Source organism: Camelus ferus, chromosome 32 (genome assembly GCF_009834535.1).
Source record: "Camelus ferus isolate YT-003-E chromosome 32, BCGSAC_Cfer_1.0, whole genome shotgun sequence".
Classification (NCBI taxonomy): domain Eukaryota; kingdom Metazoa; phylum Chordata; class Mammalia; order Artiodactyla; family Camelidae; genus Camelus; species Camelus ferus.
This window is the reverse complement of record NC_045727.1, coordinates 14,613,186-14,631,286: the sequence shown is the minus strand read 5'-3', so window position 1 is coordinate 14,631,286 and position 18,101 is coordinate 14,613,186. Positions and strand designations below refer to the sequence as shown.

The window sequence follows — 18,101 nt, the reverse complement described above, 5'->3', positions numbered from 1 at the left end:
TTTTTTTTCTAAGTCGTACAGAAGCAGCACTTATTATCATTGAGGGACTTAAATTTGTTCTGAAGAGATGATTATGTTGGGTTAAAGGTTATAAGTGAATTAGCTATTTCCAAAATAGGCAGACCATGTTTTGGCCATTTTAAAACCTATAGAATGCTTTCTATGCTACTTAGCAACTGACTGCTGTTAGCAGTCAGCAACATTGATTGGCAGTGTTGATTGATTACTAGCATTTAGAGGGGGTGGCATTGGTGACTGAGTCTTCAAAAATGTTCGGGGGTGGCATTGGTGACTGAGTCTTCAAAAATGTTCAGAAAAGGAGTTGGAAATGGTATACAGAGTTCGCAGTTCTGTTGTTTTTACAGATTTAGGATCTTTAAATATTAGAGTAGGAAAACCCTTGCTGTTCAATTACATACATGGTCATTCCTTTCTTAGTAATTGACAGGTCACTGGGTGGCAGTATTGCCTGCATATTTACAACAATTATTTGATAAATGTGGATCCCTGATTTGTGGGCAAGCAGTTTGAGTTGCAGTTACAGAAAACTCAGAATATTTTGTTTTTCACCAAAATTTGGAAATGATGGCTAAATGTTACCTGATTTATTTTTACAGATTTTGAAACTAAGTCTGAATAGGTAGTGACAGTTTAGTATACTAATCCAATTCATCAAGTCCAGTGTTCTTCCTACTTGACCAGTGGTTTTATGGGCTTTTTACAGCAATACCTAAAATGTTTAATTTTATTGAAATAATTACAATAAAATATGGTTCAGGCAATGTAATTGTAAACTCCTTGAGGGAATGTAGATTTGTATGTATCAGCTGGCCCAAATACTCTACCAGTGGCATCTTAGAGATGAGTTGCATGCAGTTAGAATACAATGTTAGACTGTAGCTCCAGCTGGATGAGGATGTTGTGTTTTAGCAACTGGTTAGCAAGTAAACAAACCAGTCTTCCTGTCCCTTTATAAATTTTAGAACTCATAGGGTAAAGATTTAAATCTTGGATTAGAATTTAAATAATGCCATAAAATGTTCTGGGGTAGGCAGTATTACCTCCTGCCTACAGTCTGTCCCTACTTGGCTGCACTTGCATTCCTAGTAGAAACACAGGGAAGCACACACTGGCGTTACAAGGTCGAGGGAAATGGTGTGCAGGTGTCTGTCACCTGATTTCTTTTAAGCTCAGTTATGGACAACCCTCTGCACTTAATTGAAATCTTGCTTTGGTTTTGCAGGGAAAGATCTTGATTTTTATTTTTAACCATTTAATTTAGTGTTTCAATATGAAGATATCCTTGAACATCAGGTGTTTTCTAAAATCTGAGCACAGTACTTAGTAATTTTCACCCATCTGTGCAGGAAATGAAAACTAGTAAACTACACAGGTTTTCAGTTCTAGATAATCAGGGATCACGTTTTTAATCATGGGAACAACTGGAGGCTGTCCTTAAATCTGTGTGGTTGTCCTTACGTAAATGAAACTCGGCTTAAGTGAGTTTGCATTGCCAAGCACTACACTGGACTCTGGCTTCAGCCACCAGGGACCTTAGCCTGTCTTGCCTTACAAGTGTACCTGTGGAGACAACACCAATCACACCAAAGGCATTACCTTGTACTTGGCCGAAACCACAGCCTGCTTTGCCTTGCCACTGGGGATTCTTTGAATTCCATCTCATTTTGGTCTTCTTCTCATTCACTCTGACCTCCTGGCATAGAATGCTGGCATGGGTAAAATAATTTCTATAAATTAGAGAATTCCTTTATTAGCTTGTAAGTGGATTCCCAAGGAAAAGATGCACCATGGATGATGAGGTTACCAAGTCTGTAGTTTGGGGGTAGTATTGTCTCTAGGATGTTTTCTTACAGGTTCATTATTTTGTGAAACACGTTCTAGAGTGTATATAATTCTGTATGAGAAACACTCATAGAAAAACAAACAACACGGTTACCAAAGTGAAAAGGGGGTGGTGAGGGAGGGATAAATTAGGAGTTTGGGATTAGCAGATACAAATATACATATTTATACTACATATGAAGTAAATTAGGTCCTATTGTATAGCACAGGGAACTATATTCAGTATCCTATAATAAACCATAATGGAAAAGGATAGGAAAAAATGTGTATATATACACCTGTGAATCACTTTGCTATACACCAGAAGCTAACACAACAGTGTAAATCAACTATGCATCAATTTTAAAAAATAATTCTGTGAAAAATTAAAACCCAAAGTGGATTAGGAGGTAACTGGTTGCCTTTTGAGTGCTTGGGGTGATGCATTCAAAAACTTTCATATGCTAAGTGCTTATAATGCATCATCTCTTTGAATCCTCTAGCAACCTTTGGAGAGCCTATTATGCCCCTTTACAGATGAAGAAATGTGATATTATGTCAATGGTTACCCAGCTAACTGGTAGCAGAGTTGAACCCAGGGAGTTCTGAGTTTAGAAAATGTTCTTAATTTCTGTAGTAACAGTAAGAGAATATTGATACTTAATGGCATGTCCTATAACATAAGATACAGCTCTGCCATTTACTAGCTGTAATATTGATCAGTTTGGCTGAAGAAAACTCTCAGGAATATAGTACTGCTCAGGGTGTATTATTTACAACAGCCAGGACTTCAAGCAGGCAGTAATTAAGGGGGGTGGCGGGTGGGATGGAAGCTTTCAGTCACTTTAAAAAGTGGCATGCTCACTACCATGGCAAACAGTAATACACCTAGCGAGAACACATTAAGACTTAAAGTTCAAGAGGGAATCAAAGAACAAAGACATTGCATTGTACTTTTTAATTGCACAGGTAGTTTTAAATAAATGGAGAAAGCACCTTCCAAAAGTTACACTAGCAGGGGAAGATTCCAACAAGCATTTACATAGTAAATTTCCGTAATTCTACAAAAGATTCTTGATCTTTACTTGAACTGTACATGAGGGAAAAGGAGCCCCCACAGGTAGGTGTTTTCTTTGCTTGCAGAAGCAAACTAAAGGACCTAAAATTGGAGGCAAGCCTGGGAAACCAAGAAGGGGGAAGAGATATATTGAATGTTAAAGAAATGTTCATTAATTCCACATCTTAGACACTTGTCCAGTGACTCTTATGTAAGTATTTTAGGGCAAACCACTGCCCTTAAGACAAAGGTACAACCTAAGAAGCTGTAATTCTGGATTACAGTAAAATATCTACGTACCCTGAACCACTGAATGTCAAAAGACATTGGGGTGACCTATGAGGTTTGAACAAACATTTCAGAGGAATTCTCTAGGACTGTACACCCTCTACTTTGGCTTTTTGAATGAGGCACAGGCTTCTCTGCTATCCTCCAGGCAGTGTAATAGTCAAGGAAAAGGGCAACAGTATTGGATCATTCCTTAGACACTAATCAGCTGGGGAAAGAGTTCACTGGCGAAAGTGTCCTCCCAAGAATGGTCTACACCAAGCAGAGAGGACATGTCACTTAAGGGAGAAGGGGAGCCCTCATAGCTACAGTCACTATAAGCATCCAGTAGGCAGGAAGATGGCTTCAGGCAGTGGCTGGTTGAAAGCAGATCTGAGATACCCAGCTCTGGAATGAAGTCATCTTCTACAAGTTCTTCCTTCACTGAGACAGTGAATTCAGGGTGATCTTTCTCTGAGGGGCTGAAAGGTGCTTCCTCAATTTTCACTACCACATTAGCTTGGCTCTCTGCCTCAGAGGGTATCTCTAAGACTTGAGGCTTTGTATATACGTGGTCAAAACGTATCAGTTCATTAATGGCTTCCAGCTTGGCTGATGACGTCCCCAGTGATGGATGAGGGGAGGCTGGTAAGGAACTGGGTTCTTCTGGGTAGACTTCTGGGAGCTGCTCCAGGCTGGCAGACTCTGGGGAAGGACATCTGAAGAACATGACTGGGTCCAAGTTGAACAGAATGCCCAACAGGATATCAGACTGAAAAAGACAAAATTAAATGGAATTCAACTATTACAATGCACCTGAGAATCTAACTTGGTAATAAGTTCCATGATGTAAATTAATCATTATGCTACATAACCTCCAGGACTCACCAGGCCCATTTATCTATACTTTATGTCCTAAGCCACCTGGAAATAGGAAGGTAATCAATGTTCACCTTTAATTCAACCAAAACTAGCTTTGCTACCCTCATCTGTCTGCTTAGGGATGTGAGGCATCAAACAGATGGAATTAAGTAGTTATACAGCTCTTTAGTAAATCTGAATAAGCCCTACCTCAGAGTCTGAAGAGTCAACACCGTCAGAATCCATGGGGAGATGTTCTGGAGGGGTGACAACTGGGCCTGCACCTGCTGCAGAGGTGCACGTAGTCTGAGTGCTGCGGACTCAGCAGACCCGGCCACCGGCCCCGCTCCATTCCCCTGGGAGGAAAGACCAGCGTGAATAGACAGCTCAAACAAGCCTAGAGTCCCTGAGGAAATGCTTGCCAGGCAGCTGATTCTCAACTTTTAAGAAACATAGAAAACTATTCTTTAGAGCTGAAATCTTTCCCTTACCTTTGTTCTTTCCATCTTCTTGAGCCCTCCTCAAGAACAGATGAGAAAAGGGAGGTAAGACTAATTTTTCATTGCAATTTTCTGTACAACAAAACATTTTTCTTCCCCAAAGATTCAGGCATGACTAATAAATAATACCTTAATCATATTCTTGATAAAAATAATGTTCCTAGTAATAAAATTCTATAGTAAACTTAAGCCCAGAATCTTTTTAGATAGTGATTTTTTAAAAGTTTGTTCTGAACATCACCTTCACAGTTAGAACTGTCCTACTGTCAATCTCAGACCACTTAAGTGTTATCACTGAATTTGCCATGATTCATAGATTAAAACCCTTCTATCAGAAAGGTGTCATTATCACAACAAATCCTTTCTCTATTCATTCATCAAAGAACTACTATAATTTTAGTAGCATTCAAAGTCAGATCTGACTGGCTCTCTTGTTCTGGCTCTCCTTAATGCTGGCATGGTAGATAAATCTTGTTGGCTACTAGCACTTATTAGTACTTGCCCTGAGAGAGTCGTGAAACTTAATTATTAGGACTTAGTACTATTCACTATACTCTTGAAAAATGAGTATCATTAAAGAAAGAGGTCATGTCATGTCACTTAAAACCACTTCTCACATAAGGCAACAAATAAAGGACATGACTTACCTTGGTTTCTGCCTCCTCTTCAGTCACTAGGGCATCCATCCCCAAGCGCTGTCTTAACTCCTGGTTCTCAACTACGAGGCCATGAGTTTTCTCTCGTAAAAGCTGATTTTCTAGCAAAAGTTTTTGGTTCTGGGAGAAAATTCAGAAAAGGCTATTAAAGCTTCTAATTCTTTCACTTAATCCACCTGACAAAGTTTCACTACAATAGATTTCCCTTCCTTCTCCTGGATCTTTTGGGAAACTATGCTTATGCAGTTGTTCACAGTAGGTATTAGAAAGCAAGATCTTAATTATGAAAAATAAGCTATTTAAGAAGTGCCATCTCATGGGGTCACATATAACACAATGCCCGCAACTACTAATACAGCCCTCAGCAAAGAGTGGCTTGTGATTTTAATTTAGATATGTCTAAAAAAACCCTATCTTGAACTGGCAGGTAATAATAAAAGTGGTAGTGGTGGACTATACAATCAATATGTTAAAAAACCCAAAAACCAATACAAATAATCCTTATGTATTCAAGATGTGTTAACTGGCAACAATTTAAGTTTAGGTTCTAGAAGGGGAAGGGAACCATTAGTGGACTTCTGGCCAAGCCAGGAAAGGTCTCAAGTTTAAGCAATAATTTCCTATCTGCTTTTACTAATTTCTTAGTACTAACTGATAAAACACTGTTGTATTATTGTAACTCATCAGCTCTGAGACAGATCTAGCATCAAACGCCAGAGGGTTGGTCAATCACTTCTGCTCTCATCCAGCTTTACCACTTAACCAATTACTTATCTATCCTAACTTCGTTTAACTTTTTTTTTAATTTATATTTTGGTGGTGGTGGGGGGAATTAGGTTTAATTATTTATCTATTTACCTATTTATTTAAATAAATACTGGGGATTTAAATAAATACTGAGGTACAGGGGATTGAACCTAGGACCTTATATATGCTAGGCAGGAACTCCACCACTGAGCTATACCCTCTCCCTTAGTTAAACTTTTAAGTATATGTCCAACTGTATTCTAAAGGGGATCAAACTGGGGATGGGCAGCAAACAAAAGGCCATTCACCAAGGAAAGACATACAATGGATGAAAGATAAGACTTCGGCCTCAAGTATCTTTACCTCTTCTTCCAAATCGACCACTTGCTGTTCCAGTTCACTCATTCGAGCTTTCTTTCGGTCTCTAGCAGTCTGAGCTGCCACTCTATTTTTCAGTTTCCTGAGAACAGAAAGAGACATCTCACACTGAGTCATCTCAAGCCTTATTTATATATCCTTATTTGAAAACTTGGCCAGATGGTGCTTTCATTTTAGTTTACAGTATAAGGTAGACATGGTAAAATACACTTTAGGCTCCTCCTCCCGATAAAACGAAACAAAACAAAATCAGCCTTCTGTGGATCCAGCTTGAAGACCTCCTTTATTCTCTCCCTATTGCGTCATCCACCTCAGTCTCATTCGGGCCACAGCACGGAGGCTGGACACAAATATTAGTCATCTTGCATCATTAGGTATTTCCTTTCCGCCTTTCTACTCCCCCGTTGTTTCCTGAATTCAATTTCCTTGAACAGGAGCCAACCTGGACTAACTAAATCTAGTGAAGGCTGTAATCGCGCTATGATATGAACCCTCCCTCCCCAAACCCAATTTAAATGAGGGAGAGGCTGATGGGACTTTCGCCCTGGTGCTGAGAGCCTAGGCCCGTGTCTGCTGGAGGAGGCACTTAAAAATCACAAAAAGCACATTCATCATTAAAGAACTAATATTTACAGAGGACTAAGTACTAGGCATTTCTCAATCTCCCCAACGACCTCTTGAAGTAGATATTTTAAGGACTCAGACTATTAACTAGTAAGCCTTACAGTGCTCACAGCCCCTTCGACAGCTGTCATTTCTGCTCCGTGCGCCACCAAAAAAAGTAGGTAAACCAATCGACTCCATATTACAGCCCAAGTTCAGAGAAGCTGAACCACGGGTTTGTGGTCACAGAGCTGGAGGAACCTGGAACCCAGGTGCCTGCATAACCAGCTTTGGTCATCTCTTAATGAAACAGAAAAGAAGGACATTTTTAAAAGGCCTGAGCAGCCCTGGACTCCACCCAGCGCGGTGGATCGGTCAGTCCAGACTTCCTGCTCCGCCCCGCCCCGCGCCACGATGGCACCAGACCAGCCAGGCCAGGGGCGCCCGACGTTGCGGGCGGTCAGCACCCGGCCCCAGGCCCCTGTCCCGCCTTCGGATCTGGTCCCAGGCCCCCGACCCTCGCCCACCTCCGCAGCGCCTTCTCCTCGGGGCTCAGGTGCGTGAGGCGCTGTCGCTTACGCGTCTGGGGCGGCCCCCCGCTCGCCGCCTCCGGGCTGGCCCCTCGCTGGCCCGGGACCATGATTGGCAGAGCCCGGCCGGCCGGGGCTCCGGCGGCGGCGGCAGGCTTGCCGGACAGAAGCAGTACTTTGGGGGCCCCGGCGGCCGGGCTCTGAGCGGCTGCCACCACCACCATGACCAGACCGTGTCTACGCGAGTACGCGCCGCCGCCGCCCAGCTGGCCAGCCCCGCCGCGCCCAGCCTTTCTACGATCGTGGCCCTCCGCGATTGGCCAGCGCCGAGTGACGCAAGCCCATCACGGCGCCCATTGGCTCGGAGGACCCAGGGGGCGGGGCCAAGGCGTCCAGCGTGGCGGTCGCCCGCCCAGGCAGGGGGCGTCTGGGCATTTTTCGCGCGGGCGACGGGCAGACGTCTCCGGTCTCTGGGCTGCTGAGGGGGCCGGAGTCATGGGCTCGTTGGAGGCAGAGTCAGACGGAGTTTCCTCAGTAAATGGATTTCCCCCCTCAAGCCTGACGCATTTTCACCTGGAATGACAAGAGTTTAATTCCAGACTGAGAGAGGTCCTGTCTGAGGAATTTTTACTGAGACTGACGGAGTTTTACCTCCGCCGGACAGGCCCAGAGCAGAGCAGGAACTGGAGACTGCGGCCTTAGGTTAGAAAAAAGCCTGCAAAGACATTCCGGGACAGAAGTCTGTAGGGAATGAGATCGCGCATTTAAAACTAGGTTTAACTCCTAGTGAAGACTTAATAAATCATAGGTGTTCTCCCCGAGTGGCAGAGATACATGTAATTTTATTTTTCTTTGCATTTCTAAGCTTTCTGCTCTGAGTGTACTTTATTTTTACTTTTTTATTTTTAATGAGAAGAAAAGAAAATTTCACGGGAGTAGATTCAGGGCTTCTGCCCACCTGTTGCGGCGAATGGTTGTGAAAGAGGGGCCCCTGAACAGTAGCTCGGGAACAGTTTAGACACTGGAATATTAAAATTGAGAAACCCGAGAAAACACCCTACCCAGGCGTTTTTCACTTTTTTGAAGCAAATTACAAACTGTTGAGTTCCGTAGAATTACAAAGCAATACTTTCTTTAACATGTAGTTACTCCTTCCACTGTTCTAGGTTCTGGGTCTGCAATGGTCAGTAAGTCTCGTAGCTGGTGATTGGAAGATACGCAAGAAGTGTAAAGATAGACGGGTTCCAGGCAATTCTTTGGTGTTATGAAGTCAGGTCAGTGCTTCAATTATATTTTGGTGGGGGAAGAAGGAAAGAAGTTAATTCGGTCTCCTGATACACAGGCCCTTTGTAGGGGCACAGTTTCTGTCATTCCCTGGGCTGGGCTCTGAGTCTCCTAGTCTTCTTCCTCCAAATTGGCAGAGTGGAATCAGTGACTGTTTATTTAAACTGAGCTGGCCCAGGCTGCTTCCTTCTGTGGACTGGAAAAGAGGTGAGGGCTGACCAGAGACTCCAGGACAAAGAAGACTGCCTCATTTTAAACCCTCAGCCTTGAGCTAGCTGGATCCTAAGGTGCCTGCAGGGGCAGGAGACTCAGTCCTGGCCCTGGGACCTTTCTGGAAAAATCTTTCGAATGCCTTCTGGTTGAGATTTACACATTTACATTAAAGGACCTTGGAAAGCTGTAAGAGGTTCTGAAAAGAGTCAAGTAATTTTATTTATTGAGTTAATATTTGCGAATGCCAAAAGGATGCCTGACACTGTGTAAGAAATCTCAGTGAAACTAAAAGAAATTTTAATCATTCAGATGTAAAAAGAAAATGCACGAGGTCTCTATATTAGTCCAGCACAGTGTGAATGAGTAACCATATGGAGAAGGCATAAGAGGCTGGACTTGAAGAGAAAAGGCCAGTGGATTGCATTTTAGTCTTGGTTAATGCTGTAGAAGTGGAATGTTGAAATGGACTCCCCCAGCTTTGTTTTTGAGGCTTTTATTTTTTCCATAAACATGTTAAAAATCATAAAAAACAGTAATTTGACCCAATGCAGCTTGCTGTCCATGTAGTCTTGAACATGCAAGTCCAAACCTTTGAACAGTTTTATATCCTCTCTGCATGATTTCTCTGATAATTCTTGCTTCAGATGCCATTAATATTTTAAAACAGTTCCTAGGCACTTGTGATAAGAGCTATAAAATATGTAAAACACAAAGCTCTCAGTCTTTGTGAATTGCAAAGAAAAGTGATGAGAAAAAGTTGAACATTAAGTCTAAATAAATGTCAGTGTAAAAAAACTACACCAAACCCAGTAGCAATCTGAACTAAGTGTGAAATTCAAGAACTGCTCTTAATATGGTAGCCACTGACCACAGGTACCTACGGATTCTTTATCCCACCTCTCTTAGGTGGGGGTAAGCTCGGTTGGTAGAGAGCATGCCGAGCTTGCGTGAGGTACTTGGTTCAATTCCCAGTACCTCCAATTGAAAAAGGCGGGGGCGGGAGGGAGAAGCCACCTTTTCTCTTATTCACAGTCATTCTAGAGCTTGTCACTCATTTCCCAAGGTGCACTCTCCTGAGGTAGAAAAAGAACCTCTGGGGTTCTGAACAAATGAACCAGTCTAACTTCTGGTGATGAGGCTAAAAAAGGGAATAACCTTTGTCATTGAGTATCAAATCCCTTTCCAACTCCATTGGTTCTTTTCTGCTCGTGTTTTGTTTTGGGTGGAGGTAATTAGGTTTACTTGTTTATTTTTAGAGGAGATACTGGGGATTGAACCCAGGATGACCTTGTGAATGCTAAGCATGCACTCTGACACTCGAGCTAAACCCTCCCCCTTCTGACTGCATTGGTTCTAATTCTTTGTTTTCAATAAAATTGATGGAAGGCAAAATTGAGCTGTCAGCTGGGATTTCAGTACAATAATTGTTAATGATAGATCACAGTGTGACTTGGCTTCTAACTCGAAAGATGTTCAAAGAGTTGAAAGACATCATTGTAACAAAATGCCTTCCTTCTCCATCCATTTAGTTATCTAGTTATATGAACAATGTTTGGGGGAATTAATGCTTGCTCTAGCAATAAGTGCTATTAATCCACTGATACATGATGCAGTGATACATTTCCAATATTTTACTGTCTCTGTTCAGTAATTATCAAAATTTGGAATATATATATTGTTTTGATAAGCTTTATAAAATTTGAACTGATTTTAACTGCTATGATAGCTCCATGTAGAATGATTTTTTATGGTTTGAAGAAAGTTTTTAAATACTAAAATATATTTTTTTATGCAACATAGACTATTAGTTTTAAGCATACAACTATAGTACATTGAGATAAAAGTCTGTGAGGAAAGTAGAATAGAAATATAACTTAAAAGAGAAAGAAAAATTAGGTAAGTTTTCTGGTTCTTGAGAGCTTGTTTGGAGGTTCTAGCAGGGGAGCGCAGCTAGTCATATACCTTTGACTGAGCAGAACGGTCCTCCTTTTTCGGGGTTGGTCGTCCTCTTCCACCGAGCGCCCAGCTTCAGGAGGAACGCACATGGAGCGGTGAGGGAGGAAGGGGACACCCGCCTAGCCAGCCAGATCAGCCAAATCAACCCTGGTGATCAATGGGGTGACAGATGTCGCAGCCAGACTGCCCTCACATCCGAGTTTTCTGGTACTTAATAAAGAGATTGTTAATTTTTTTTAACTTTTGATTTTGATATAATTTCAAATTTCAGAAGAGATGCAAGAATAGTACAAAAAGTTCCAACATACTCTTCACTCAGACTTTTTACTCAGACTCCCCAATTAACTTTTTACTGGGTTTGCCTTGTCAGTCTCTCTCTATGTATGTGTATCTTATATATATATATTCATAATTTTTTCTGAACAATTTATGAGGAAGTTGCAGATATGATGCCTCATTACTCCTAAATACTTCCTGTATTTCCTAAAACCAAGGCATAGTCTCCTCATAATGGAACCATCAAAATCAGGAAATTATCATTTGTATTGATCCAGTATCACTAATCGCCAAACTCCATTCAGATTTCTCTTGATTCTTCCAATAATGTCCGTTAAGGGAACCCTCTTACACTGTTGGTGGGAATGTAAATTGGTGCAGCCACTATGGAAAACAGTACAAAGGTTCCTTAAAAAACTAAAAATAGAGTTACCGTATGATCCAGCAATCCCCCTCCTGGACATATATCTGGAAAAGGTGAAAAGTCTAATTTGAAAAGATACATGCACCCCAGTGTTCATAGCAGCACTATTTAAAATAGCCAAGACATTGAAGCAACCTAACTGTCCATCAACATATGAATGGATAAAGAAGATGGGGTATATATACACAATGGGATACTACTCAGCCATAAAAAAGTATGGAATAATGTTATTTGCAGCAACATGGATGGACCTAGAGATTATCATACTAAGTGAAGAAAGTCAGAAAGAGAAAGACAAATATTACATGCTGTCACTTATATGTGGAATCTAAAAAATAATACAAATGAATTTATTTACAAAATAGAAATAGACTCACAGACAAAAAAAACTTACAGTTACCAAAAGGGAAAGCGGGGGAGTGATAAATTAGGAGTATAGGATTAACAGATAGTATCTGTTAACAGATAGTATATCTGTATATAAAATAAATAGACAAAGAAGGAGGGTGTAGCTCAAGTGGTAGAGTGCATGCTTAGCATGTATGAGGTCCTGGGTTCAAAAATAAATATATAAAATAAATTACCTCCCCCCCAATATAATAATTAAAATAGACAAAAAGGATTTACTGTATAGCACAGGGAACTATATTCCATATATTGTAATAACCTATAATGGAAAAGAGTTGCAAACTATAAACTGAGTCACTTTGCTGTATACCCAGGATCCATTGATGATTCTTCCCTTAATTATTACCATAGTGATTTCCTAATTCTATCATTCCTTCTCCATTTATTCCTTGGAATTCTCCTGTGAGGTAGAACTTTTCCTTTTTTAAATTTATTTTTTCATATCAGTATCAACTCACAGAGTCCTGTTTTACTGAGTAGGTTAAAAAAAATCTATTAATACATTATTTATTTTGATTCTCACAAACTGTCTCAGACTTGACCAATGGGAGTCCCCTCCTTTGAAAATTGTGATAACATGTACATAACATAAAATTTACCACTAATCATTTTTAGGCATACAATTCAGTGGCATTGTGTATTGTCACATTGTTGTACAACCATCACCACCATCCATCTCCAGAACTTTTTAATCATCCCAAACAGAAACTCTGTACCCATTAAACAATAATTCTCCCTTCCCGCATCTTCCCAGCCTCTAGTACCTCTGTTCCACTTTCTGTCTCTGTGAATTTACCTATTCTAGTTACCTCATGTAAGCGGAATCATGCAGCACTTGTCCCTCTGCACCTGATTTATTTTACTTAATATAATGTCTTTCAGGTTTTCCGTGTTGTAGCATGTATGAGAGCCTCTTCCTCACATGTGTCCTTTCTGCCATGTCACAACCATTCTTTGACCACTTAATTTTCTGGTATAACAAGATATTCCAGACTCATCTATTCTTTCCCAAGTCCAGGCCTCGAATGGACCATTTCTCCAAGAAGCTCTGGCTCTTTTTCATAGAGGATGATAGTGACAAATATCTGGGTGTGCTCATAGCTACTGGGGTATCATTGCTTTTAGGTTGTCTCAGTGGATAGAACTGGGAAATATATTTATGTATATGTGTATATATACCCACATATATAGAAAGAAACAGAAATAGATGTTTGTATGTTTACAACTATTTTTATATCAATCTACCTATATATATTAAAAACTCATGAGTATACACCAATAACTCCAATTCCAGTTCAACACCAAAGAGTTTATTCTAGCCTTCCCTCTTCTCATGATTTTAACTCTATTCTCTGACAATAAGAAGACAGGTGCCCATTAAAATTCTCATGTGTACAAATGTATGTAATTAATCTATTAACAATGGCTGGTTGAATCGTTGGCCTTAGAATGTGTCAACCCCCAACCCCAGCCAGCTATTCTTGGTCAAATCCTTGACTCATATTTTAAAATGTGTGCTGATGGACAGCAGATAACTGGGATATTTCAATTCCATTGATGACAGATAAAAAAGTGATATAAAAGTTTTCATTTAAAATGTCAATACTCCCAGTTGCATTCGAAATGACATCCTTTACAACTATTTAAGCTTATCATGAGAACTTTTAGATGTCAAATTTAAAATATGTGGCAGTATCTAGTTTTACTAAGTTATTTAGGGACCATAAGAACAAAAAAAGTTTTGAGACCACTGTAGCAGAAGAATAGAACTGAACCATTAGGAGAGAGACAGAGAAGACAAGAGTGAGGGTAATCCAGTGAGAGGGAGAAAGAGCAATAATTGTTCCAAAAAATATAAGAAAAGAGGACAACACAAGAAATATGGAAAGTAAAAATAACAAAATTCAAAAAATATTAAAGGAGAAACAAGGTAAATAGAAAACATGAAATAACATGGTAGGAATAAGTCCAAATATATAATCAAAAATAAATATGAATGGATTATATTCCCTTCATAAAAGGAGGCTCTGGTTTAAGTGAAAAATCCAAACTCCAGCTATATGCTGTTTATCGGAGATACACATAAACCAAAACAGCATAGAATGGAAAATGGCTTCCCAGGCAAATGTTTACAGAAAGCAAGCATGTGAATTCAGACAAAGTAGAATTTAATTCAAAAGCATTAAAAAAGCACAAAGAAGTGCCTCTCCTGTTGATTAAAGGCACAAGTTATGAGTCAGACATTTTATAAACACAGTAGCATAATTTTGAAATGTATAAAACCAAAACTGAAATAAACAGTGAAAATGACAGATGCACAATCAAAATGGGAGAATATACCTCTTAGAATCCTCCGACGGAGCAGACAACAAAGATGTGACTAGCACAGTTCACAAGCCTGAGCTTATAAAGAACTCTCCTCTCCACCAAGAACATGTGCTTTTTGCAAAAGAGAAACAGCCACAACACTTGATTCTATTTGACTCTTGCAGGGTAAGATCGACCATTGTGTTTTAGGGTTTGGAAACAGAATTGTTTCCAAGTTTTGACTTTTGTGAATAAAGCTGCTGCGAGCATTTGTGTACATATCTTTGTGTGCAAGAAATGTTTATATTTTCACTTCTCTTGGGTAAATACCTAGTAGCGAAACTACAGGATCACGAGGTCAGTGTATGTTTAACATTTTTAGAAACCGTTTTCCAAAGTGGCTTTATTGTTTGACATTCCCACCAGCAGCACGTGGCTTTCTTATACTGCTGTTGCTGATTGTTATTTAACTCTTTCATTGTTACTCAACTTCTCACTTGTTTACTTTGTTACATGTTTTTCTGACCAGATTTCAACAAGCTCATTAGAAATAAAAATATGTGTTGTACTTCTTTGTGTTTAGTATAGTGCTGAGTACCTATCAGACATGCAATCCATATTTTTTTAATGATTATTAAACTGTTTCTCTGCAATATGCTTTAACAGACAGAACATCTTTTAAATTACTCTGAAAGATTGCTGCATAATACCATTTTCTTGAAAGTGGAATTCAACATAAGTTTGGTTTATCTTGGACTCATTACTAAAGCCTGGAATGTGCTCGTTTTAAGACACTAAGCCAGTATTTCTAGTTACCCGCACAGCATCTATTCTACTTTTCTTCCTTATTAAAAAAAGGTTTTTTTTTTTGTTCAGGGTACCTAGCTGAAAACACTCAGCTTCCAGACTCCCTCAAAGCTATGAACAGCTGTGGAATGAAGTTCAGCTGTATGAGTGGAAGTTCTAGGCAGAGAGGATTCCAGGGAAGTTTGTTAAATGAAGACTCCTCTGGGATACCTTTCACCTTTTGCCTGTTGCCCCTTTCTCCCAGGCAATGCTCCTTCTTGCCTGGATTGCTGATGAAAGTTTGAAATATTGAGAAGGTTCAGCAGCCATTTTGCAAGTATGAGGAAGGAAGCTGCATGCTAAGGATGTCAGAGGGGAAAGAGAGAAGGAGTCTGGGTTACTGGTGGCATCCTGGAGTGGCCATCTAGCCCTGACCTAGCTCTGGACTGCCCACTTCCAGGTCCCACATTACATGAGAAATAGGAATATCATAGTGACTGGGTTTTTATAACACACATGCATACAACACAATCCTCACTTTTACAGGCACTTTCCTACCACACTGCTCTAAGTTAGATTTTCCAAATACTGTTACTGGTTTTCTCATGAATAGGCTACTAGCACTGCTAAGGATCAAGTGTGCTTAAGTATGGCAACTGGAAATAAGTGGGTCCCAGGGACATAATTTTTATCAGTGGGACTTTCTTCTGATACCAGGAAAAGAGATGAGTCATTTAGCCTTATAGCATCTCTATTTTGTGGCCGGAAAAATTGAGATTCACAGGACCAAAATAATCAGTTTAAGGCTACAGGTTACTTTTCCAGCTTATCTGTCTGTCCCATACACGAGTCTTATCATTTTCTTGGAATGTCCTTTTCCCCTGAGTTTGCCCGGCAAACCCCTGCTCATCTCTCTGTTTAAACCATAGTTTCTCAACCTCAGCATTATTGACATTTGGGGCTGGACTGTTCTTTGTTGTGGGGGGCTGTCTTGTGCATTGTAGGATTTTGATAGCATCCCAGGTCTCTACTATTGGTTGCCAGTAGCACCCCCCCCCCCCAGCTATGACAACCAAAATTGCCAAATGTCCCCTGGGAGCCAAGATCTCCCCCAGCTGAGAACCATTGCTCTAAATTCTTGTCAAATATCCCCCTCCTGTGCACCTGCACAGTCTTCCAGCAAAATACCTGTGACCCTTGGCAGTACAAGTTCATCTGCCTGGAGCTCTGTATTAGACTGGAAGCTCCTTGAAGGCAGGGGAAGGAAAAGCTCAGAGAGAGAAAGAAAGGAAGAAGAGAGAAAGAGAGAGAGAGAAAGAGAGAGGAAAAGAAAAGGAAAAAGGTCCAGGAGAAGAATGGATGGGAGTAGAATTCAGGAGTCCTGGCTCTGTGGTGCCACAATTCTGACCCTCACTGTTAAAGACTCACTGTTTAAGGCCTTTGCTCGGTGTCATATTTTATAGGCTCCCATGCTATAGTCAAGGGACAGATTCTATCAAGAAAGCTCCACGTTGCTCATTGTTCTGGCTCAGCTCAACACCCCGATCAGGCCTGATGGAGAGGAGAAGGCATATATGGCTGGCTCCTGGCTGTGGTGCTTTGGATGTTGCCAACAAAATTGGGATCATCTAAACTGAATCTAGCTGGCTAATTCTAAATATAAAAATTTTCACTGTATTAAAAAAAAGGGGGGGGGGGGCTCCTGAGCACATGGAGCTCCCCAAACACCAGTTAAAATGGAAAAGGAAAGCAAAAATTTAAGACAACTTTTTACATTCTCACAAGGAGAAGTGAAAAACTCCTAAATGATATGAGTGAAGAACAAAGGTCTGTATATAATATTTTCGCTTCCTTTATGGACACAAAGTTGCACCTTAATCTTGCAGAAGGTGCTATGTACACCCGTCTCCCAGTTCCAGTTTCCCCTAATGTTGTCCTCTTACACAATCATGGTACATTTGTCACAACTAAGAAACCCACTGGATGCACAGAGATTCATTACCCACCCCAAGAAATGGATGAAGTTCTTTGGTTTGCTAGGACGAGTGATTCCAGTGCTTTTAATTTCATGACCATGTGTTTAGAGGCGGACGTCTGTGAACTGTTTGAGTAATGTTTAGACGCCAAAGGTATGGGCAGGAAACCCTCCTGGTTGCATTGGCGGATGTCTCCTTCAGTCCTGCGGCTGCCCAACCCTTCCTGGAGAAGAGTTGCAACACTCCCTGAAGCTCCTTTGTGTGTGTTAGGGTTCTAAGAAATTCAGTACTCCGTTGACTTCTGCAAAATGCTGCAGCTCTGTGCTCAGTAAATTAAACAGAGCTTAAAAGCGCACAGCAACAAAAGGAGAAGGTTCGTTTGAAAAGTGAAAGGATATTGCATGACTTTCTTTTTCACATGGCATTGACCCAGAGCAGTAAATGGCTCAACATTTGGTTTTGTCTCTTTAAAGAAAGCACAAACTCTCCATTATCGAGAACTTGACTGACACCAAGGTTCAAAGGCAGCTACAAAAGCAAGTTTTATCTTACTTGAAACAAGTTTCAGCCCTGCAGGCCCCCTTCATTAGTCCTAGGAGAATAAATATCAATTCACTGGTTTTGAAAATGTTTAATAAACATTTTGGGGGGCTTAATTTTACATTGACAGAAAAGTTGCAAAGCTGGTAAAGAGAATTCCATATGCCGGCACCCCACATCCTGGTTCCAGTTTCCCCCAATGTCATCCTCTGACACTGCCATTAGTACATTTGTCGAAACTCAGAAACCAACACTGACACAGTGCTGTTAACTAGACTCTAGACTTTATTTGGATTTCAACAGTTTCCCCCTTAATGTCTGTTTTCTGTTCCAGGATCTTGCCTTGGTTTTGATGACTTAGCTTCCGTTTGGTACATCTGTTTTTGCAGAGTGTTTCATGACTAAGTTCAGTAAATGATACTTACTTGAAGAACTGGATTTACTCAAGTTCAACCTTCCCAGACACATACACACCCGAGGCGCTGACTCC

At 40.6% G+C, this 18,101-nt stretch overlaps 1 protein-coding gene and 2 long non-coding RNA genes across 4 annotated transcripts; 1 reads left to right on the top strand and 2 right to left on the bottom strand.

Annotated features, from left to right (window-relative positions):
* Window positions 1-2,785: 2,785 nt before the first annotated feature.
* On the bottom strand, window positions 2,786-7,720 carry XBP1 (X-box binding protein 1). Its single transcript, XM_032471234.1, is given in 6 exon segments — window positions 2,786-3,938; window positions 4,238-4,345; window positions 4,348-4,383; window positions 5,175-5,303; window positions 6,294-6,390; window positions 7,439-7,720. Coding segments are annotated over 6 exon segments (1,155 nt in total). The 5' UTR covers window positions 7,666-7,720; the 3' UTR covers window positions 2,786-3,380.
* Window positions 7,721-7,761: 41 nt separating this feature from the next.
* Window positions 7,762-14,477, bottom strand: LOC116660871. Of its 2 annotated transcripts, none has more exons than XR_004316505.1 (3): window positions 14,343-14,477; window positions 10,901-11,104; window positions 7,762-8,014 (listed from the first exon to the last, which is right to left on the bottom strand). It is a non-coding gene; the product is annotated as an uncharacterized LOC116660871 (long non-coding RNA). The 2 variants fall into 2 exon arrangements; XR_004316506.1 differs by lacking the exon at window positions 14,343-14,477 and adding an exon at window positions 11,604-11,639.
* LOC106730603 lies at window positions 8,004-9,928 on the top strand. Its single transcript, XR_004316504.1, has 2 exons — window positions 8,004-8,143; window positions 8,608-9,928. It is a non-coding gene; the product is annotated as an uncharacterized LOC106730603 (long non-coding RNA).
* Window positions 14,478-18,101: the final 3,624 nt, after the last annotated feature.